At 42.2% G+C, this 21,145-nt stretch overlaps 1 protein-coding gene across 7 annotated transcripts in view; it reads right to left on the bottom strand.

Moving 5' to 3' along the window:
• Window positions 1-21,145, bottom strand: part of Cdk5rap2 (CDK5 regulatory subunit associated protein 2) — a 174,140-nt gene that overhangs the window by 93,957 nt on the left and 59,038 nt on the right. For all 7 annotated transcript variants that reach the window (XM_029476180.1, XM_029476182.1, XM_021159965.2 and 4 more), the window contains exon 12: window positions 20,150-20,368. In XM_029476180.1, the coding sequence (XP_029332040.1) occupies window positions 20,150-20,368 (219 nt within the window). The remainder of the gene's footprint in view (window positions 1-20,149; window positions 20,369-21,145) is intronic.

Raw genomic sequence — 21,145 nt, 5'->3', positions numbered from 1 at the left:
TTCTTGTTTAGAGTTTTACAAAAACCCATTTACAGGACACCACAAATCTAGAGAAGCCTTTATATGAAATGGTATTATTTATAATGGTGAAAAACCAGAAAACCAAACAGCCCAAAATGGAGGAAAAATAAAAGAAAATAATAAAGAATAATATTTTTAGAAACACAACTATAAGTAAAGATGAACCAAAATCATGCTGTGTGTAAAATACAATGCTCATTATTTCCTGCATGCCTAGTCAACGGAGGGAGCACTCTGAGCGGACACATGAGAACAGGAGCAGGACACCTAAGCAGAGGGGCAGCTCAGGCTTCTTCTAAGAGGTCATTCCTTTTCCCAAGTTTCTACTTCCCTGAAATTCTATAATGCGAGTAATCAGAAAAGGTCATAAACTCCTAACAACACACAAATTCACCTGGCAGGAAGTTTCTAAACAGCAGGAAAAAAAATATACAGTAAATATACACAGTAAGACTGCTTACACCAGGTGCTGTGAGGTGACTTTGTGAGGATAGTTGTTTAGAAAAGCAAATGACTATAACTAAACAGACGTGTACCAACAGGAATAAGCCGTGGCACAGTCTCCCCAAGGGACACTCAAACTGCACAGAGAAAGGAGTGGGGATCTCTCTGAAGATGTCCAGGGTAGGCTCCAGGACATACTACTGTAGAGGTGGAAAGAGGGAGAAAAGAGAGCACACTTCCGTGTATTTCACCGTAACACAAACTAAATGGCTGCCCATAAGACAAAGATGAGAGCTGGATAGGAGAGACAGAGAAAAAAAAAAAAAAAAAAAAAAAAGACAGAACTAGATGTGACAATTTAAACTTTTACACAATAATCTGTTTTAAAATTCCCCTAAAACTGAAGACAGAGCAAGCAATTAGTCTGACTTTGCATGGCCCTGACAGGTAATCAAACAGAAAAGCTGCTTCAGCAACCTATGGATGGGGTAATGCGCACACCCCGACTGAGGCGTGTCTCCGCAGGCAAAGGAGAAGGGGAACATTACACTGCTTTCGGTAACTGTCTCGTCGATAATAATGCTAGTAGTAGTCATCTGAAGTGGATGTATGTATTTGGTATGTGTTTATCAATGAGTGGCTATTAATCTCCTTAGTTCTAGGACTCTCAACACAATAGACAAGAACTCAAATGGAAACCGAGTTAAACTCACTGGCAATCAGAGCCTGAGCTATCCACATGTCTTTGCACTGAGCTGCTTCCTTCCTTCCACTGAGAAGCGCCAGTGCCAATGGTCTACTGCCATCTACATTGTGTTCTCAATCATTCCCCACCAAAAGAATAAGCTGTTTCTGTGTTTTCCAAAGTGCAGCCCCTAAAGTAGCATCACCTGCATCCTCACGACTAATGCTGCACACCTCTAGAAAGGTACGCCCAGCTCTGTATATTTTAACAGGTCCTCCAGGGAACTGTGGGTGGGACACACGAAAGGTCATCTCAGAAGAATGGATTACTAACTGTAGACTTGGGATGGGCGCATATACGAGCCCAGACATCTTTTCATACCCAAGAGGAAGAAAGGGATCAAGAATTACAGTAAGCATATCCAGGGGAACCAATCATAGCTAAGTATTTTCCACTATTGAGGGGAGAAAATAGAATTTTCGATATCACAATCAGTGCTGGGGATATGGTTTAGTGTAAGAAACTTAGTATGCACAAGGCCCCATGTTCAATCCCAAATGAAAGATCCTGACAGAATGTAAAAGGTCACCGAAGCCCTAAAATTGGCAAGATAGATGTCACTGTTAGCAGAACTAGCTTCACTGATTTAGAAAAATAGAGGTGCACAATGCTCTGGCCACTCCTTGAACCTGTGTGTCTGCCAATGTTTTGACCGTTCCTTGACCCATGTGTGTGCCCACTGATGAAGCCCATTGCCAGGTGTTTGTAATATTGGTTGCTGAGAAAGAGTCAGGAAATCTCCCCAGCAACCACAGCCCGGCCAATCATGAGTTACTACACCTGCCCCAGACTCTTTACTTGTACCCCTCCCATACCCATTTCTTGAGAATAGACATTGTTTAGATCTGGAAATCCCCTACTCCCCCCTTCTCCTTTCTCCCCTGAGGGCCTATAAAAACTGGGACCTCATTCCCCTCGAGGTCAACTCCTCTACCCCTGCGTGGGATATGAGTCGTCCCCAGAGCTCTGGCTTTCCCCGAATAAAGCCTCATGCCGTTTGCAACAAGCTCGGTCTATCATGAGTTCTTGGGTGTCCGCTATTGTCCTGAGGCCTGAGCAAGGGGCTCCTCTCGGAGTCTTTCACAAACACACAAGGGTGTACATACTCAAACAAGCACACACACAAAGATGTGCATGCGCAGTAGTGGTGAGGAAATCCATGATTTTATAATACTTCAAAAATATGTTTTTAGTTGATCTGACAGAATAAATGCCCTCAGAGATGTTCCCATCCCAATCTCTAAAAGGCAAAAAGGAATAAAGGCAAAAGATGAAATTCAGGCTGTTTAATCGGCTGACTTTAAAGGACACATGTCATCCTGAGCTACCAAGGCGGCTTCAATATAACTACAAGAACAGTTGAAGATGCAAGAGCCATTGAAGATGTCTCTGCAACCACGGCTAGCAGTGAGGATGGGAAGGGCCCAGAGGCCCAGAAATCGGTCAGCCTTGAGAATCTGCAGCCTTCGAGAGAAATGCATCCTAGAACAGATTCTACCTCAGCTTGGTGAGTACTAATTCAGACTTCTGACTGGCAGAACAGTCAAGATTGTGAATCTGTACTGTTGACTTGCTGTACCTTGAGAACTCCTTTTGTGATTTTTCACGTTTAATTTTCCCTGCATGAATTGCCCCTCATTACAAATAACTACATAAGAAAATATATATTTTTTTACAGGGACACTCATCTGTAAACTGAAAAGTAATGAAATCAGATAATCATCATTTGGTAAACAATCACAAAATTGGACACCCAAATATTTGAAAGAAAAAACGTATTCTAATCAAAACTCTAAGATGGGGGTATCTTAGATCCTTCATCCAAAATCAGACCATAAACGGATTATGAACTTCTCTGAAAAGTAAACCAAAATTCAATTCTAGAGGGAGTTAAGGATTTTTTGATGTTTGTTCTTAATTCTATACACAAAATTGTCCCTTAGTGTCCCTGGGGAATTGGTTTCAGGATCCTGAGAGATACCAAAAGTAACATTCAAGTCCTTCCTATAAGGGTATCTTTTTTGCATAGAATCTCCCCACATTCTCAGATTGCTATAATATTTAGAACAATACAAATGCTGTACACATCTGTTACATAATATTGTTAGGGAATAATGACCAGAGTCTCTACATGTTTAATATAGACAGAATTTCCTACTCAAGTTTGGTTAAATGTGTGGATGCAGAATCTAGACACAGAGCCAGCTGTAACACTAAAGCAACAGTAACAGAATAATAATGAACAAGGGAGTCCTGCCAACAACTTCAGCCATGCTCAAGCTGTGGCTGCTTCTTTTACACTTCCTATACCTGCAGTTGAGTTTTTACATTATTTTAACTTTGTTTGGAATTTTTCCCATCTTTACTTATTCTATTACATCATGACCTAAAAGAACATATAGCAAAAAGAACAATTTAAAGAGAAAAGAAAAGAGAAAGAAAGCTGGTCTGGTAGCTTAGTCACACCTGGCCAGCCTGCTCTACAGAGAAAGTTCCAGGCCAGCTAGGTCTGCAGAGCCAGACCCTGTCCCCCAAAAACCAACAAGCAAGCAAAAACTATGCAATGTTCTCATTTACCAATTTTAACAAATACAGTAAAACTCGATGCACTGTATCCTCACAGCTGCCAACTGTGTGAGCCTCCACAGAACATGTTATTACAAATTGCTCCTTTTTATTGCTGTGGGTATCTTTTATTACAGCTTTAGAGTTAATTTTTCAGGAAAATCACTGAGAGGGCTTTCTAAGTCAAAGGATATGCGTATTTTTGAGTTTTTTTTTTTCCCAAAGAAACAACGACAAAAGAAAAACAAGTACAACAATCAAAGCACTAGAGGCCTGTGCCAAAGCCTTGTCAGCAGTAGTTTGTAAAGTATTTGCTAATGGAACAGATAGGACAGCCTCCTCCAGAACTGTTTCTAAATTTGTGTTTCCTTCATACCCCATTGTGTATGGATGGCTGTACTGTTTTGCTGTTGTTGTTCTGCCCACACCACCACTACCAACTGTTGTAGCTAGCTAGGAAATGACAATCATTGAGGAGGGGGAGCTAGAGAGAAGATGACCCAGCAGTTAGTTAAGAGCACAGACTGCTCTTCTAGAGGTCCTGGTTTGATTCCAACAAGCATGGCAGCTCACAGCCATCTCCAACTCCAATTCCCAGAGATCTGATGCCTTTTTCTGGCCTATGTGGCACATCCATGCAAACAGTACACAGACACGCATGCATGCCAAGCACACATACTTAAAAAATTAAATTAAAATAATGGTTTTTTTTTTTTAAAAAAGAACCCAAGGTGTGCACTAAGCACAGATTCCACTATTCCACAACAGAGTGCCTACTAGGGCAAAGTGTATTGTCCTTGTTAAGCTATTACAGAAGAGGCAGGAGTCACTTGTCCAATAGACAGGACTTCATTATATTTCTGCCTTGGGATCCTGCTGCTGTTTCCAGACAGGGCAAGCACACACACTGGGGCCAGAGAAGCAGCTGTGACTGAGAAGTTGGCAATGTAGTAAGGAGGACCTGGGATGATCCCACACTCAGGATCAATGAAGCACAAGGATTGTGGTCAACACTAACCATGACTCAGACCATGTGCCAGACATTGAACAGTTAATCTGTCTAATCTTTAAAATGTATGATGGAGTGTGGTGGGACAAATCTTTAATCCCAGCACCTCGGAGGTAGAGGCAGGCAGAACTCTGAATTTGAGCCTAGCCTGAAATACATAGTGAGTCCCAGGCCAGTCAAGGCTCCCTAGCTCTCAAAAACAAAGATATTCCATCCCATCTGACTGCCAGCAGAACCCTGGCTACCTCACTGCCTGCTGCTCACCCACTAGTTCTGCTCTGACAATGGTCTTGCTGTGGCTCTTACATAGGAGGTATGTACTCACTCCATAACCTTCATGCTTATTGTACCCAAAGTCTGCAGTTCAGAGCTGCTCCTCACCTCCTACAGGTGTATCACCTTACTCCAATCTCCATAACCTCCCCCCTCCTCCCTCCACCTCCTCCATACCTCTTCCCTCTACCATCTCTTCCTGCAGCACTTGCTAATACAGTGTGAACTTTTTCAGTCTCATAAGGGCAGATCATATTTTTCTTATTTCTCCAGCTCTAACCCCTATAATGGCATCAATCACATAGAAGGTACTGCAGCAGACAAACTCTTTAATCTCCCTCATTCAGAGATAGGGAGTCTATGCTTCTACTTTTTAAAGCATAGAAATGTAGTGACCACTGCAACCTAAAGAAGTGGGCTATTTCTGGCACAGGCCCAGCAGTTTCTAATTCCTTTCTCTTTGGACACTCTCTTGGCGGCCTGCATGTCCTACATCTAAGAGGCATGGCCATCCTAATTTCTTCTATGCTGGTGAGGCTAAATGCAGGAACTCCAGCTGATAACCTCAGCTTAATTTTTCACCCATCTCCAACAAGGTACCAAGCATAAGAGTCATTCGCCTTTGAACCCAGCCCACCTATCAAATGAGAACCATGAGGGAGCCAAGTAAAGCAGAAAACCATTCAGAGGAGGCCTGCCCAAATTCTTGCCTAAAAAAAATGAAATATAATAAAGTTATTATTTTAGATACCAACTTTGGGGTGATCTACTGTACAGGAACAGATAACCAAAACAGCACTCAATAAATATCAATAAACTGGATAAATGAAGCAAAGCATGAGTAATAAGATAAATAAAATAAGTGAAGACACAGGACAGATTTGGGGGTCTCATGGTGTTCTGCTACTGAGGCACACACCAGCCCTTCTGCCATTTAATGAGTAAGAGGCTGTGGTGGATTGCATAAAAATGACCCCCATAGGTCATCAGGGAGTGGCACTACTAGGAGGTGTGGCCTTGTTGGAGTATGTATGGCCTTGTTAGAGAAATTATGTCATAGGTACTCAAACCACATTCAATGTAACATTCTCTTCCTGCTGCCTGTGGATCCAGATGTGGAACTCTCAGTTTCTTCTTCAGTACTATATCTGCCTGCATGCTACCATGCTTGCAGCCATGATGATAATAGACTAAACCTCTGAAACTATAAGCCAGCTCCCATCAAATGTTTCTTTTTTTAAAGAGTTGCCATGGTCATGATCTCTTCATAACAATAAAACGCTGGGAGAAGCTAATTTACCTGTGATCACAGTGAATAAGGTACAATAACAGGCTGATATCTGGTTTCAAACCCTCTCAGTTCATACCTACACCAAAGCACAGGTTTGGGTCATTTTTGTAATAATACAATAATTCCAATATACTTAATTAAACCCACACAACACACCACTCTGAGGGACCACTAAAAAAAATTGCAAGGAGCTCTTAATGTTAAGATAGTCACTAAACTATATCTCTTTCAAATCACAATGGAAACAGAGAGAAAGAAGGCAAGAAGACTTAAGGTTGGTCACTAGCACATATGCAAAGATTAGATGCAGGCAGTCTATAGCCCCAGAACTACGGGGAAAAGGCACAGAGACAAGTGAATTCCTAGAGTGCACTGGCCAGCCTGGGGGAATCAGAGAGGTCCAGGTTTAGTGAAAAACTAGATCTCAAAAACAAGATGATGAATAACAGAGGACAATGCTTGGCATCAGCCTCTGGCCTTTGGCACATACACATACACTGGTACGCTTGTGCACGATTCCATGAACACATACATATAACACGCACACACAAAATAAAGTCATAATACATCTGTATACTACCTTAGGAAGAGCGGGCTTTCTTTACAACTTTATTTTAGTTGTGAATACTGTTTTAAGATATTCCTTTTAATTAGTAAATAATCATATTTGTGGGTAAAAATGTCCAGTTTTGATATATGAATGTACCATGGACCAACTATATCAAGCTAATTAACAAGTCTGTCACTTAAATATCTCTTGTCGTGACATATAGAATTTGTTCTCTTAGCAATATTAAAATTTAAATATATTATATTCATCATACCATACAATAGATCTGGAGCACTTATCCCTCTTGTTTGAAATTCTGTCCCTCTGGTGAACACCTCTTCTTCTCCATACATCCCCCATCCTCCACAAAGCACCATTCTACTCTCTACTTCCGTAGGTTCTGCTTGTTTACATACCAGGTCCATTTGTGTTGTTACAAATGACAGTTTCATTTTATGGCAGAATAATATTCGTGAGTATACGTATGGGTGTGTGCACACATGCATGTGGTTGTGTGCACACATGCATGTGGGTGTGTGCACACATGGATGCATACCTGTGCTGGGTATGCATTTTCCTTATCCATACAGCAGATGATGAACATTTAGGTTCCTTTCATTCTCCACTGCTATCAATAGTGCTGAAATGAACAGGAAACCAAAGTGGAGATTTCTCAACCTACTGACTTCAATCCTTTTGAGATGTATGTATACACAAAAGTGCAATTAAAGTGAATAGTAAGATAATTCTAGTTTCATTTTTTGAGGAACCTTCATACTGTTCTCCCAAAATGATTCCACCAATTTACATTCCCACCAACAGTTCACAGGAGTCCTCTATCTCTGCCTCCTCCCCAGCATTCCTTATCTTTCATCTTCTTGATAATAGCCATTGTAACAGCTTCCAGGTGATATGCTATTGTGGTTGCAATTTGCATTTCCATGATGAATAGGAATGTGGAACATTCTTTCAATAAAGTAACTATTTGTATGTCTTCATCTGAGAAGTCTAATCAAGTCCTTTTCCATTTTGTTTTCTTGCAATTATATTGTTTTGATTCTTAAATGTTGTGGCTACTTACCACCACTCATGAGATATGTGGCTTATAACACACGTCTTCCCAGCACACAGGCTGTCTCCTCTCTCTGTGAAATTGCTTCCTTTGCTTGGCAGCCGGTGCTTTCAGGGTCATATACCAAAAAAAGAACCACTGCCCAGAACAACTGTCAAAAAATTCACCTGCAGTGTTTCAGATCTGGTTTTGACTTCATTTTTAATACAGAATGACAGAAAGATCTAATTTCCCTTTCTGGCTGTCCAGTTGACCCTCCTCCACTCACTGAAGAGATTAGTCATTCCTATGCCCATACCATATTTGGATTACAATTGCTTTGCAGTCTATTTGGTACAAAATGGTACTGCAAATCTTTAAACATTCATACTCTGGGCTATGTAAGTGTGCATTCTCCATGTATGCAGCACTACACACTTACACCAATCCTAATGTTTAGCTCTCTCCTTTAAACACCTGTCAGTCCCATATTTCAAGGGATGATTCAAGTTCTAGTATGCAATTGTCTGGTAATTATTCTACTCTCTTTTATCATTTGCTTTAAGAGTTTTAATTCACATGTGAGTGGGGGACTGAAGAGATGGCTCAGCGGTTAAGAGCACTGACTGCTCTTCTGAAGGTCCTGAGTTCAAATCCCAGCAACCACATGGTGGCTCACAACCATCTGTAATGAGATCTGATGCCCTCTTCTATAATGTCTGAAGACAGCTACAGTGTACTTGTATAACAAATAAATCTAAAAAAAAAAAAAAAAAAAAAAAGCTGGGCGTGGTGGCGAATGGCTTTAATCCCAGCACTTGGGAGGCAGAGGCAGGTGAATTTCTGAGTTTGAGGCCAGCCTGGTCTACAAAGTGAGTTCCAGGACAGCCAGGGCTATAAAGAGAAACCCTGTCTCGAAAAAAACCAAAAAAAAAAAAAACCAAAAAAATAACATTTTTAATTCAGCTATCTAAGAGAACATGTGATAAAGACTACTAGAATATTCTACCTTTTTGCACATGTCCCCAAAACATAAAATGGTCTGCTCTGCAATTCTCCAAAGGACACAAAGTCTTGTTACTCCCTAAGATTTAAGGAGACAAACCTAAAGTTTAGCATTGTGCTTGTTAAACTAAAAGAGGGAAGAAGGGAGGGAGAGAGGAAGGAGAGGGAGGAAGGAGAGGGAGAGGAAATGAGACAGAGACACAGAGACTGTACTGTCGGGATGTATATGACCACAGTATCATCAAGGCAGGGACGGAAATCAAGAAACCCAAGAAAATAAGCCCTTCCCTGTGGGACATAAAATGATGCCAGGAAGTTTGATCAGGAGCAGGTCTGAGTTCCCAGAAACTTGGGGTATACTCTTGAGATGGTAGGTGACTCCCTGCTCCCTTCCACATTCCTGGCCTAGAACATGTGCCACACTTCCCACATAAGGAAGCGTGACTCGTGGTCATATAAGGCCAGGACAGAGTTCTCCATGGTAACAAGGTACCTAGAGGCCCTGAGGGTTTAGCCAATAAGCTTCCCCTCCCAAACATTCCTTCCTGCAAAAGGTTAACCTCGGGTCTACCCTGAGAAGTTGATACATGCCCATTTTCCACGATGAACAACCAATAAACAGTTTGGAACCAAGGACTGTCACTCATTTGCCACCGCCATGGGGAACATGGAGGTCTTTGCCTACAGAGCCACAACTTAATTTTACTATTGAAACCCTATCTACACTCCCAGCTACAACCACCCCAAACTGAGGACAATCACTGCTGAGCAAGGCCCGACTGTCCCCCACCCCCATGCCCCAGGCTCATCCTCAGCTCCTGGGCCTCTTCGGTTCTCGGGTCTTCCAGAACTCCCAGCAGTGCCTGGATGTCCAAAAGTCTGAGAACCACAATGGCCCCAGCCTAGCTGCAGGCCCAGGGGACCCTGATTTCTTTGTGCAGTTCTCCAGCAGCAATTGGAGGCCCAGAATTCAGAAAATAGCACCTTTGGCTTTCCCACATCTCAGACTGTGTTCTCCTACCCTCACCCCACAGTGGTGGCTTGGTGCTTCCTTGAAGACCAACACCCAACAGCAGCAGCATTGGGGAAATGCAATCAAGCATTCTCTGCATTCGGTGTTCACCTCTCCAGCAGCCCTGCCCAGAGGTGAGGTGGAATGTGGACCCGCACTTCATCTTGGAATGATTATATCAGTTATGGAACTCATTATCAGCTACAAGCTAAGCATGGGCCAAGGCACTGTTATGTGAAAGATCACTAACTTTAATAACTGTCTACAATGGTAAGGATCTTACTGTCCCAGAAAGGTAAATAATGCTCATAAAGACTAAGAACTGACTAGACAAAGCTTTGTATAATTTCTAATGCTGACATTGAAAACCAAGCTAGTGGCCCCGAATCTGGGATATCAACTGAATTGTTAAGTGCAAAAGTACGTTAAAGCACTCCATATCACGGGCTCTCATTAGCCAATACTTCCAAATCATAAGCCAATGTTTTAGTGTCTGTAGCAGTTGAATTATCTGCAGCCCTTCTCCAAATTGATGGCAAGAACAGGATCTAACTACTCATATGGTCAGCAATGAGAGGAGGCTTAAAGCAAAGAGGCTGGCGACAATAGGAGGATGTGTGCTAAGGTAGCCTTGACGAGGAACAGCTGCCATGGCAACTCAAAGACAGCCAATTGACTCATGCTCTCAGTAGCCATGAATTATCATAAATGTTAAGGGGAGGCATGGAGATGGCATGTCTTGCTGAGGCAAAACAATCAGATCTAAAAATTATCTTGGTAGTTCTCCCAAATCTCCTTCAATATTTGAGGGCTAAATAGACAGATCTTCTCATAAATCAATGCTCAACTGCTAAACTACTATAAGTGACACTGGACAGGAAGATTACATCATGAGGGGTTCCCACCCCAGGAAGGAACTTTGGGCTTTCAGGTTAAATGAAAGGATACAAGATGGGCTGAAGCTATGGCTGAGGCAGAATAACTTATGTCTCTTCCCTCTTAGTAAAGTACATGAGAGATGAAGAACCTGGACTTAAAGCTCTAGTGGTTAAGAAGTCCCAAATGCTGCCCCGACAACCACTCCTGCACCCCAGAGCTCACCTAGGATGTGTACCGACAAAACCACAGCAGAGTCAAAGTACAATTCCGTGATATCACGTGTCAGGGTTTTGTTGTTGCTGCTCTCGCTATTTTCAGAGAGAAAAGTGCATGCCCGACTTAATGAAACCACCTGGATCCTCTTCCTTGAGATGCCAGGCATGGCAGGGACAATTTATGAGACTATATGGGAGTCAGTCCTCCTTACAAATGCTGGGCCTCACTCATAGGTCTGAAGTGGAACGTAGAGAATTCCCAACTTGGGTTTTTGCCTCAAGGTGCCATGCCTCTGTCCAGGTAGCACGGAAGGACCAGTGAATACTGTGGACACTAATCTGCTGAGCAGCTCTCCCATGGAGAAGGACCGGAAGAAAGGTAGGTTCACACTGCAGAAGGAGGGGAGTTCAGCCCTCCTCTTACGGCACCTCCTTCAGAACAGGGCTTTCACAAGGGCAACAATAGCAGTTTCTCAATTAAGTCCCTGAGCTACAGGTTTTTTTCCAGCCACATGGAGCCAGTAACTGCAGCAGACAACTCAAGAGTAAGCACCCCACTCGTGGCTCTTCTGGTGGGCACCAGCTTAGCCTCAGCTTGTCGCAAAGCGGTCCTTGTCACCCAACCAATTTATTCACGCACTTTCCAAGTGTCCTGCCTGTCTCCACCCAGTCCCTTCCACCTGAACATATGTCACCCTCCCCCGGCCACAGGAAAGAAACTGGATGGAAGCAGCATGCCCTCTTCCAAGGGTCAACCTATGTCACTACATCTAGAAACCACTCCTTGATGCAAGTGATTCCTCCCTAGGTGATGTCCAAAGAGCTCAAGAAATTTAAAAGAAACAAGATTTAAAATGATGTTACTAAGTATACTAAATTCCATTTGTCTGTCAAAACAAAACAAACAAAACAAAAACCTCTCACCCAATCTAATCTCCTAACAATAACTCCCTTACAATAAATACTGAAGGTATCAAAATAAATAAAATGCCTAGTCATTCAAAATAATTTTTTAAGTGTCAATAAAAGAGCTGGAAAGATATGCCCATGCAGGTAAGAGGACCCAAGTTCAGTTCCCAGCGGCCATGTCAGATGGCTCATAAAAACCTGTAACTCCAAATTCAGAGGGATCCATTCACTTCTGGCCTCTATGGGCAATTGCGCTCATGTGAGCATAACACACACACACACACACACACACAATTTTTTTCTTTGAAAAAATGTCAGTGAGATCCAAGGGCATACAGGTAAACAATTAAAACTAGGAAGACTAATAGACAATATAAATGAGAAATTTTGAAAAAGAATGAATCAGATTTTTTATTAAAAAATGGAACAAAATTTTTGAAAGCCTTAATAGATCAAACAAAAGAAAGAATCCTGGAGTTTGAATATGGGTCTTAAAGTATCACATTCAGATAGAAAAGAGAAGTATACGGCGGCATGAGGGGTTTCTGAGACACCATCAAGAGGTCAAATGTCTGTGTCACTGGCATTCCCAAAGTGGGAGAAATAAAGGCAAAAGAACATAGAAAAGCTACTCAGTCAGAGGACAGAAAACGTCCTAATAGTGGGCAAGCCACGGACATCCAGATTTAATGACCCTATAGCATCTAAATAGGATGAAAGAAGTTTGTATCACACACATTATACTCAACCATCAAACACACAGGACAAAGGGAAAAAACCTTAAAATCTGCCAAGATAAAAATACCAAGTCACATTTAAGGACAAACCCAAGAAACTAACAGCAAATTTCTTACCAGAAATATGCTAAAGGTGTGGACTGATAGATTTTAAGACCGGAACAAAGTAACTGTCAACCAAGATTCAAGCAAGGCTATCTCTCGGAAACCAAAGTAAAGATCGTCTAAACCAAAGTCTAACGGAGCTTGTGATCACCAGACAGTATGTAGTTAACAAGAATGCTGGTGTATAACACACATATGAAAATAATAATAATGTTAAAATGCTTTTAAAAGTAAAATTCACAATTAGAAATGTACAGACACCTAATATAAGAAGAGCATCTGGTTTTATAAAATATTACACCTATTGTAAGAGATAGATCTAAAACAATAGCATGTATGTATGGGTGTGTGGTGGGGGGATTAATACCAGACTCTTTTCAATATACAGACTGTCTATCAATAAATAAATAAACACCAGAGTTAAATTATATAGTAGGTAAATGAACTTAATATTTACAGAACAGTATATCCAACATCTACAAGAGACATTTTTTCCATTAATGCATTCTACTTTCTCTAGAAGAGAACATACATTAAGTCAGAAAAATTAAGACTTTACAAATTAGAAAAAAAAAAGTATTTCCTGTATCTTTTCTAGTTACAATGGAATTATGAAATACACAGAGCTTAGATACCTAGGAACCAACAGGAGGGGACACTTCAGAAATTATACAATTATACAATCCTGTTTCTCCAATGCTTTTTCTAAGCTGTGCTTCCTACATCTGCTAGCCTAGCACTTGGGGCACTTCTCACAACAGCTAAGATAAGGAATCAGCTTAAGTGCCTGTCACCAGATTAATGCACAAAAATATATGATACACATACACACACACGCACACACACAAACACACTTACACATATACTCACACATACACACAGGAGTACTATTCTACCATAAAGAACAAAAGCCTGTCACAGAATTACAGAACTTCAATTCATTCAAAACAAGCCACACAAAGAAAGACCAGGCACTGAATGTTCACTCCATATGTAGAAACAAACACACAAAAAGGACCTGAATTCAAATAGGGTTTCCTCAGAAATAGGAAGTGAAGTGGGGAGCTACAGAGAACATGATCATAGGAAGGTGGAAAGACATGACACATCATACATAAGGTATGTATGTATGGAGATGTCCTGGTGAATGCCATGAATGTGTACAATTAGCATGTGCTAATTAGTGAAGCATACAATATTAATGAAAGCCAGTCCACTATATTCTTCTCATCACACTGAGCCAAGGATCCTTAGGCTAACTTCAAACTCACTATGAAGCTAAGGGTGACCCTGAACTCCTGATTCTCCTGCCTCTCCAAGCCCAGGGATTAGAGAACAGGTAATTAGAACTAATGACCACACCTGACTCACAGCACTGGTTTTTCAGACTGAGCCCAAGAAACTCCAGGATTAAGAACATCTAACCTTGGCTGACTACTACAGGAGTTGTGTAACCACATGTTCGTGGGCATCCCCGGAAACTAACGGACCCAGCAGGTATGGGGAAGAAGAAAAGCACAGAACCTTCTTATTTGCTTTTAATTCAAAAGGTTACCACTAGAAAAAATCTTCAGCACACCCAAGGTGCAGCTGCTGTATTTGCTGTGAGAACAGGGTTGAGTGAAAGTTTGGGAACCTCAATCATACACCAGTGCCACCTTGCTCCCCAGTGAATAGTACAGCCAAGATTTGTAGGATGCTGTCTCCTAGGCCTCTGAAGTTCTGCACTAATGGGCAATTTTCCTTTGAGATCTGTACGTGCACTCTGGGCCAACACTGAACTGCGTGCTTCCTTTGCATATCAGGGCTTTTTCAGAGCAGGTAGGTTGGTTTTTAAAAGTGGATTATTTGAAAACTAAAATATCCCTCAAATCTTAGCATCACATTAGAAATGAAATCCAGGCCCTCACCCTTCTCCATCCGGAAAGTCTGTTTTATCTCTGGCCAGATGGAGAATGAGAAAGTTCTCATCCATCACATTTCAACCTTATCAGGTTTTGCTGTGAGCAAGCCTGTCAAAGTGCTCAATGTTACTTTTAAATATACAAAAGCAATTTCTTCAAAATCTTAATGAGGTAGAGGCATTCAGCAATGCACGGACAATTTCCAGAATCAGCATGAGATGTCGTTGTAAACTGTGCACATGGAGCCTCCCTGACCTTGGTGGGAGCAGTCCTGGGAAGTATGAGATGTGATGCTGAGCCTCCTAGCCCATAGAACTCTGTGCAGCTCCACTCCCATGTCTTCTTTCCATAAAAGTTCACTTGAACAGCAAATGTATAATCTTAATCATAAAAGACAGAGGAAATGAGGGCTGGAGACATGGCTCAGTGGCTAATAATACTTACAGGTCTTCAAGAGGTCCTGAACTCAGTTCCTAGCACCAACATCAGGTGGTTGCATAATATAAAAACAAAATTAGGGGCAAGAGAAATGGCTTAGCAATTAAGAGTGCCTGTTCTTCCAGAGGACCCAGGATCAAATCTCTGCACTCGATTCTCTCTCACTCCAGTTCAGAAAATCAAATGTCCTCGTTTTGCCTCTGTGGGCACCAGGCATGCCCATGGTAAACATGTAGGCGAAATATACATAAGATAAAAACTAAATCTTTTAAAAAAAGCATTAGAAGTCATTGGAATGAGACAGTCCTGCACAGATGACACACCTAAAGTTCTAGAACATGGGAAGCAAAAGCAGGTGGGTGAGATATTCTGGGTCAATTTTGTCTACACAGTGAGGTCAAGGTCCACTAGGGCTACAAAAGACACCGTCTTTTGAAAATCAAATTTAAAAGGGCCCCTGTGGAGAGTGAACAAAGAAGCTGAGGCCTAAGCTGAACACACACAGCCAGGATACCACTTCTTGTTCAAGGTAACAAATCTGCCCCTCCCCAGCCCCACTAGGGCTTCCCAGTGTAACAGGAATGTATTTCCACCTCTCCCACCCCTGTGGCCAACACTCTTCAAGTCTAGGCCTACCCCTGTGAAGTCTCCCTTCTTACCCTTCGCTCCCCCTGCACAGCTCCATGTTCTTCTCCTTTCAGTCTGTTCTGCTATCAGCAGCGAGCATATTGTATTTTACACCATTCTATCTGAATTTCCATCACAGTTCTCCAGGAGACAACTTTAGACTGTGTCTGACTTGACTCTGCAACTGCATCCAGCTCCCAGAACAGAGCCAGCCGAGTGATGAAATAAGTAGCGGTGACGAAGTTGCTCTCTTGGTGGCCCATGAAGACCACAGCAATCCATCAGAAAATGAAGAGGTCAGCCTTGTAAAACAGCTTTTACAGCAACCTTAGGCAAGAGCTACTGGGACGCCCAAGCCTCCCTACCCAAGGACACTCTGACCCATTTCTCCAAGGGCTCAGCCAGCTGAAGAGAAAGATAAGCATGCTCTCAGAGCAGAGATTATTGTTGATCTAGTGGACTCTAGTGCACAGTGGCCTATCATTCAACATCCGAGCAAGCACTTGGAAAATGCAGGGAAATGGGGGGAAAATAAGAAACCTAGGCACAGAGAGCAACTATAACTGAGGACTAGAAAGCAGCACAGGATGCTTTTGTTCACAGATTACATCTCATTTGTTTAATGCTAACATACAAAGGATCCACATCATTTTTGAAGGCGAGTGTTTGTTTAGAAAAATAAGTCGTTAGCTTAGAGGTTAAGCATCCCCAAGGAAACTCAGCTCCAACCTAAACCCAGTGCTGGAGTCCACTTCTATAAAGACACCTTAGTGACTACCATGACACACCAAACATCATGGAAGTTGCTATAGTCTACCCACACAAACCCTGAAACAAGGCCTGTTCTGCAGGTGAGAAATAAACACCACAGTTCAAACTCAACAGCTAACAAGGGATGGAATGAGACTCAGTCCACCATTCTCTTACAAAAGTGGGGAGTTTTAAACTTTATTTGTATGGTACATGTGTGTGTGTGTGTGTGTGTATGTGTGTGTGTGTGTGTGTGTGTGTGAGAGAGAGAGACAGAGAGAGACAAAGACAGACAAAAAGAGTGTGTGTGTGTGTGTGTGTGCGTGTGTGTGTGTGTGCGTGTGTGTGTGTGTGTGTGTGTGTGTGTGTGTGTGTGAGAGAGAGAGAGACAGACAGTCAGACACAAACAGACAGTGTGTGTGTGTGACAGATACAGAGACACAGAGACAGACAGAGACAGACAGAGACAGACAGACATTGTGTGTGTGTGTGTGTATGTATGTATGTATGTATGTGTGTGTGTATGTGCTGATCCGAGTGGCACAGCAGCTGTATGGAAAACAGAGGATAGCTTATAAGAGGCATTTTTCTCCTTCCATCTCTATGCTAGTTCTGTGGGTGGAACTCAGGATGTCAGGCTTGTATAGAAAGCACTTTCACCCTTTGAGCCAACCCGCTAGCCCAGAAACTGGGATTTGCAAGGACACAGCATCCTACTTAGTTCTTTTAAACTGTACATTATGCTACAAGGACATTAGCTCAAAGCATTTCACATCTGACTTATTTAAAAAAAAAAAAAAAAAAAAAAGCAAAGAGACATTTTGAGCTCTGTAAAAGCATCCCTTCTTGGATCTGTGGTCTTAAACCTAAGTCTAACCCATTATTCCAAGACACTGTCACCAAACGCTATGTATTGACTGAGGTTCTCAAGGTGTACTAAATGCTCTCCCAATTCCATTCTGGGCTACCTGTAAATAAGTACCAAGGATTTAGAGGAAATCTGGTTGAACTACCCCAAAATTAAATCTATTCCTGGTAGATCATGCAGGATTTTGCCACCTGGGTGATAGTAACAACTTTAATTAGAGTTTTGGCTTAGAGCCAGCAAATGTATCCCACAGAGCTAAGTGCCCAGGTGAAGCACACACTTGTCAGGGCAGCAGATGACAGGTCCTATGACAGATGCAAGCACTGTTAGACAGCCTAGGGACTATAGCTCAGCCACAGTCCAAGAGAGGCCACTATACAAAAAAAAAAAAACGTAACTTACTCTTGTCCCACACCTGCTTGGGGTAAAACTGAGAGTCTGAGCCAGAGACATCAAACCTGAGCTCTCTCACATCCTTCACCACATACATACACACACACACACACACACACACACACACACACACACACAGAGTAGGTGGGGTAAGGGTTAGTCTTAAGTCTCTGGGCCAAACCAGGCATTTATATCAGGATGGGAGAACAATAAAGATCAAGGTCACCTCCCTGTCACAGCCTGCAGAGCTCACTGTAACTGCCACAGTCAGGATGCTAAACTGGGAATACTTGCTTCTGCTTCCTTAGGAAAGTCTTCTGAATTTGCTTTAAGTGATATGGGTCCCTCTGGTGGCCAGGAGGCATATGTCAGGATACAGAAGATCTATCTGCCACCTTCAATTTTTGGCCTCCCTCTGTTAGATCCCCACAGTAAAATTAAAGCCGGTATTCACCAAAGCCTGCCCAATGCAAGCACTCGATAAATGTGTGTGGAATAAACAAAAGTACAAATTATAGCATGTGCTAAGTCAACTGGCACATTGTCTGTAATCAGAGAGATTAAAACCAACATGAGAGCTGACTCTCATGGGCCAACTTCTCATGCATTCGCAGAGTCAGGCCCAGCGAGTCCACTGGTCTCTGATCCAAACTGCTTCCACTAAAGGCATTGTCTCCCCACACACAATGAGCCAGAAAATGAATGCTCCTGGCGTGGGTGTCTGAGAGAGGGTGCGAGCGTTGGCTTGCTATCAGCATTCAGGGAATGTCAAACACGTTAAGTCTGTTTGCTATGGGTCCTCTGTGTGGACTATAAGTTGGGGCTCATGTAAAAACAGGGCTGTAGTATTTCCAACTTATTTTCGCGTTCAAGAGAACAAAACAAGGAGAAACAGCTAGATCCAGTCCCAGCAAGTGAAAACCTCAATCCTTACAAGCCTAAGAACAGCATCGATCTGACTTGCACAGACCTGCTTTGACTGAATGGACTATTGTTGAAGACTCTGTAACTGTTCAGTTTTCTTTATAAAAACCCACCAGACACAATTCTTCCTTTGGGCCTCAGTACCAGTTGAAGCCAGCCTTTTTATCTTAAGATGTTCATCTGTCAAACACTGGAGACCCTGAACCTCAATTCTTTTTCCCTTACTGCCAGAACTGCCAGCAGAATCTTAAGTCCCCCTCTTCTGCACCACAGAGGATACCACAAAATGTTTACCATCTTTGCCATGGTTCCAAAGCCCTTGCCATCTTTTCCTTTGAAATCCTGATGTCTTTACCATTATTCCTAAGCTTGTATAACTTTATATAAACTACAACTCATGTTTGAGAAACACTGAGAGGAACAAATTACTTTTTAAAGCTTCAAATAACCAGAATATTATAGATTGGTTTTCTTGAGAATATATTATTCTGATCTATAGAAAACACAGATTATAAAAATCTCTCTGCCAAATGCACCATATCCCTACCTACTGCTGGTCTGCCAGCACAACAAAATAGCATCTTAGGCAAAGTTCTAAAATTATAGACCAGATACCTGCCACCTGCATATCTCTGTCTAGGTGACCACAAGCAAGCCATTTAAATTATGAAGCTCAGTTAATCTGTAAATTAGAGTAACTTTCTCTGGGCCCAAACATGTGGATGTGGCCACATACGAAGCCATTGGCTGCTTTACAAGTGGCAGCTATGCTCTGCAGCTAAGGATCAGGTCTGCATGCTGCCATCAATCCTGCTATCAGTTTCTGTTATCTAAGAGGATTTTCAGAGTGAACTAAATGTAGACAGAGAACAAGGCCTGAGGTTTGATTATCTTTCTTTCCAATATTCTTTTCCAGCCTAGAAAACACAGTAAAACCTGAGAGTGTACAGGAAAGATATAACACTGGATATGACTGTCTTCAGAGTAAGGCTTGACTCTACAAGGCCAGCTCTAGAATGATATCAAGGCCACCAAAGTAAGCGCCAAAATCCAACCATCCACTCAATAAAGGGGTTCTTCAACAAAGACACAGGTCACCAAATGCATAAGAAAGTGTTCAACGTTCTTAGCTACCAGGGAAATACAAATTAAAACTGCTCCAAGAACTCACTGAATCCTAGTCAAAATGGTTAACATAAAAACAAAAACAAAACCATTAATAACATAAGAAATGCTGGCAAGGATTCAGGGAAAGAAATACCTTATTCCCTGCTGTGGAAATGTAAACATGTGCAACCACTATGGGTATCAGTATGAAGGATCATAAAAAACTGAAAAGATTATCCTATGATTCAGCTCCCTGTGAGAAGAAAGCATCGCTGGCCCCACCCCTGATGCACCCCTCACAATGTCAGGAGAGCAGGAGGCACTCACGTGAATGGTTCGGGCTCCTCTGTTCCCCTCTCGGTGGGCTTCCTCCAGGGCCTGCTCTAGTCTCAACTTCTCCTTCTTCAAGTCATTCAACTCCTGGGTGACCTTTTTAACATTCCTGAGCAACCTATGGTTCTCCGTGCTCTTTGTGACATTTTCTGAGTGCAGCTTGGCCAATAGGGCTTCCTTCTCTACCAGCGCAGCCTCACAGTCCTCAGACCCCTAGGAGAGAGGGAGAGCAGAGGGACCTGGTTTCCCATGTCAGAAACAAATCAAGACTGTTTTGCCTATCAGGCAGGGAGGAAGAAAAATGGGCAGCATTCAGTACCCAGAGTCCAAGGATCAGCATTTTGGAAAACTACAGGACAAAGTGTAGGTTGTGGTCCTGTTGACAAGAGTGGTCCACAGTGCTGTCAAAGAAATACAAAAGGGGAAACCACAAACTTTTAACAAAACTAATTAACTTCAATGCAAAGAGAGTATAGCTGACTTTTCCTTTTGTCTGGATTTTCTAATATTTTAAGGTAACTCAGCACATTACTTTTATAACTGTATCGAAACAAAGTAATTAAGTAACTTTAAAGGGGTCACTTGCCTAACATGTGTGAATCCCTGAGTTCAAGCTCTGATGTCATAATCAGCCAACCAATAGTAATCAGAAAATGAAACGAAGATGGCAGGCAGTGGTGTATCCCAGAACCATCCATATTCTTCTTTGTTAGTATGACTGACACCTGTCACAGGATTTTCCCTGTCCAATTACAGTAAGGCATCAGGGGGCCTGTCACTGGACAGGGAAAAGGTAAGCGGGGCTAAGAGTTGCAGAGACAGAGAGTGTCTCAGGGGAGAAGGAGATAGTCTAATATGGAGGTGGATGTGAACCAGCGTGGCTTTAACCAGCCACAGGTAGATAGGATATAAGGTTAGAATAATTGGGATAAAGCTTTTATCATTATCAACTGGTTCTGCAATTATTGTATTGGCATCTTGTAAATTGAG

Source organism: Mus caroli, unplaced genomic scaffold (genome assembly GCF_978045245.1).
Source record: "Mus caroli unplaced genomic scaffold, Mus_caroli_1 scaffold_6, whole genome shotgun sequence".
NCBI lineage: Eukaryota > Metazoa > Chordata > Mammalia > Rodentia > Muridae > Mus > Mus caroli.
Note: the sequence above shows the minus strand (reverse complement) of the source record. Positions and strands in the feature narration are given on the sequence as shown.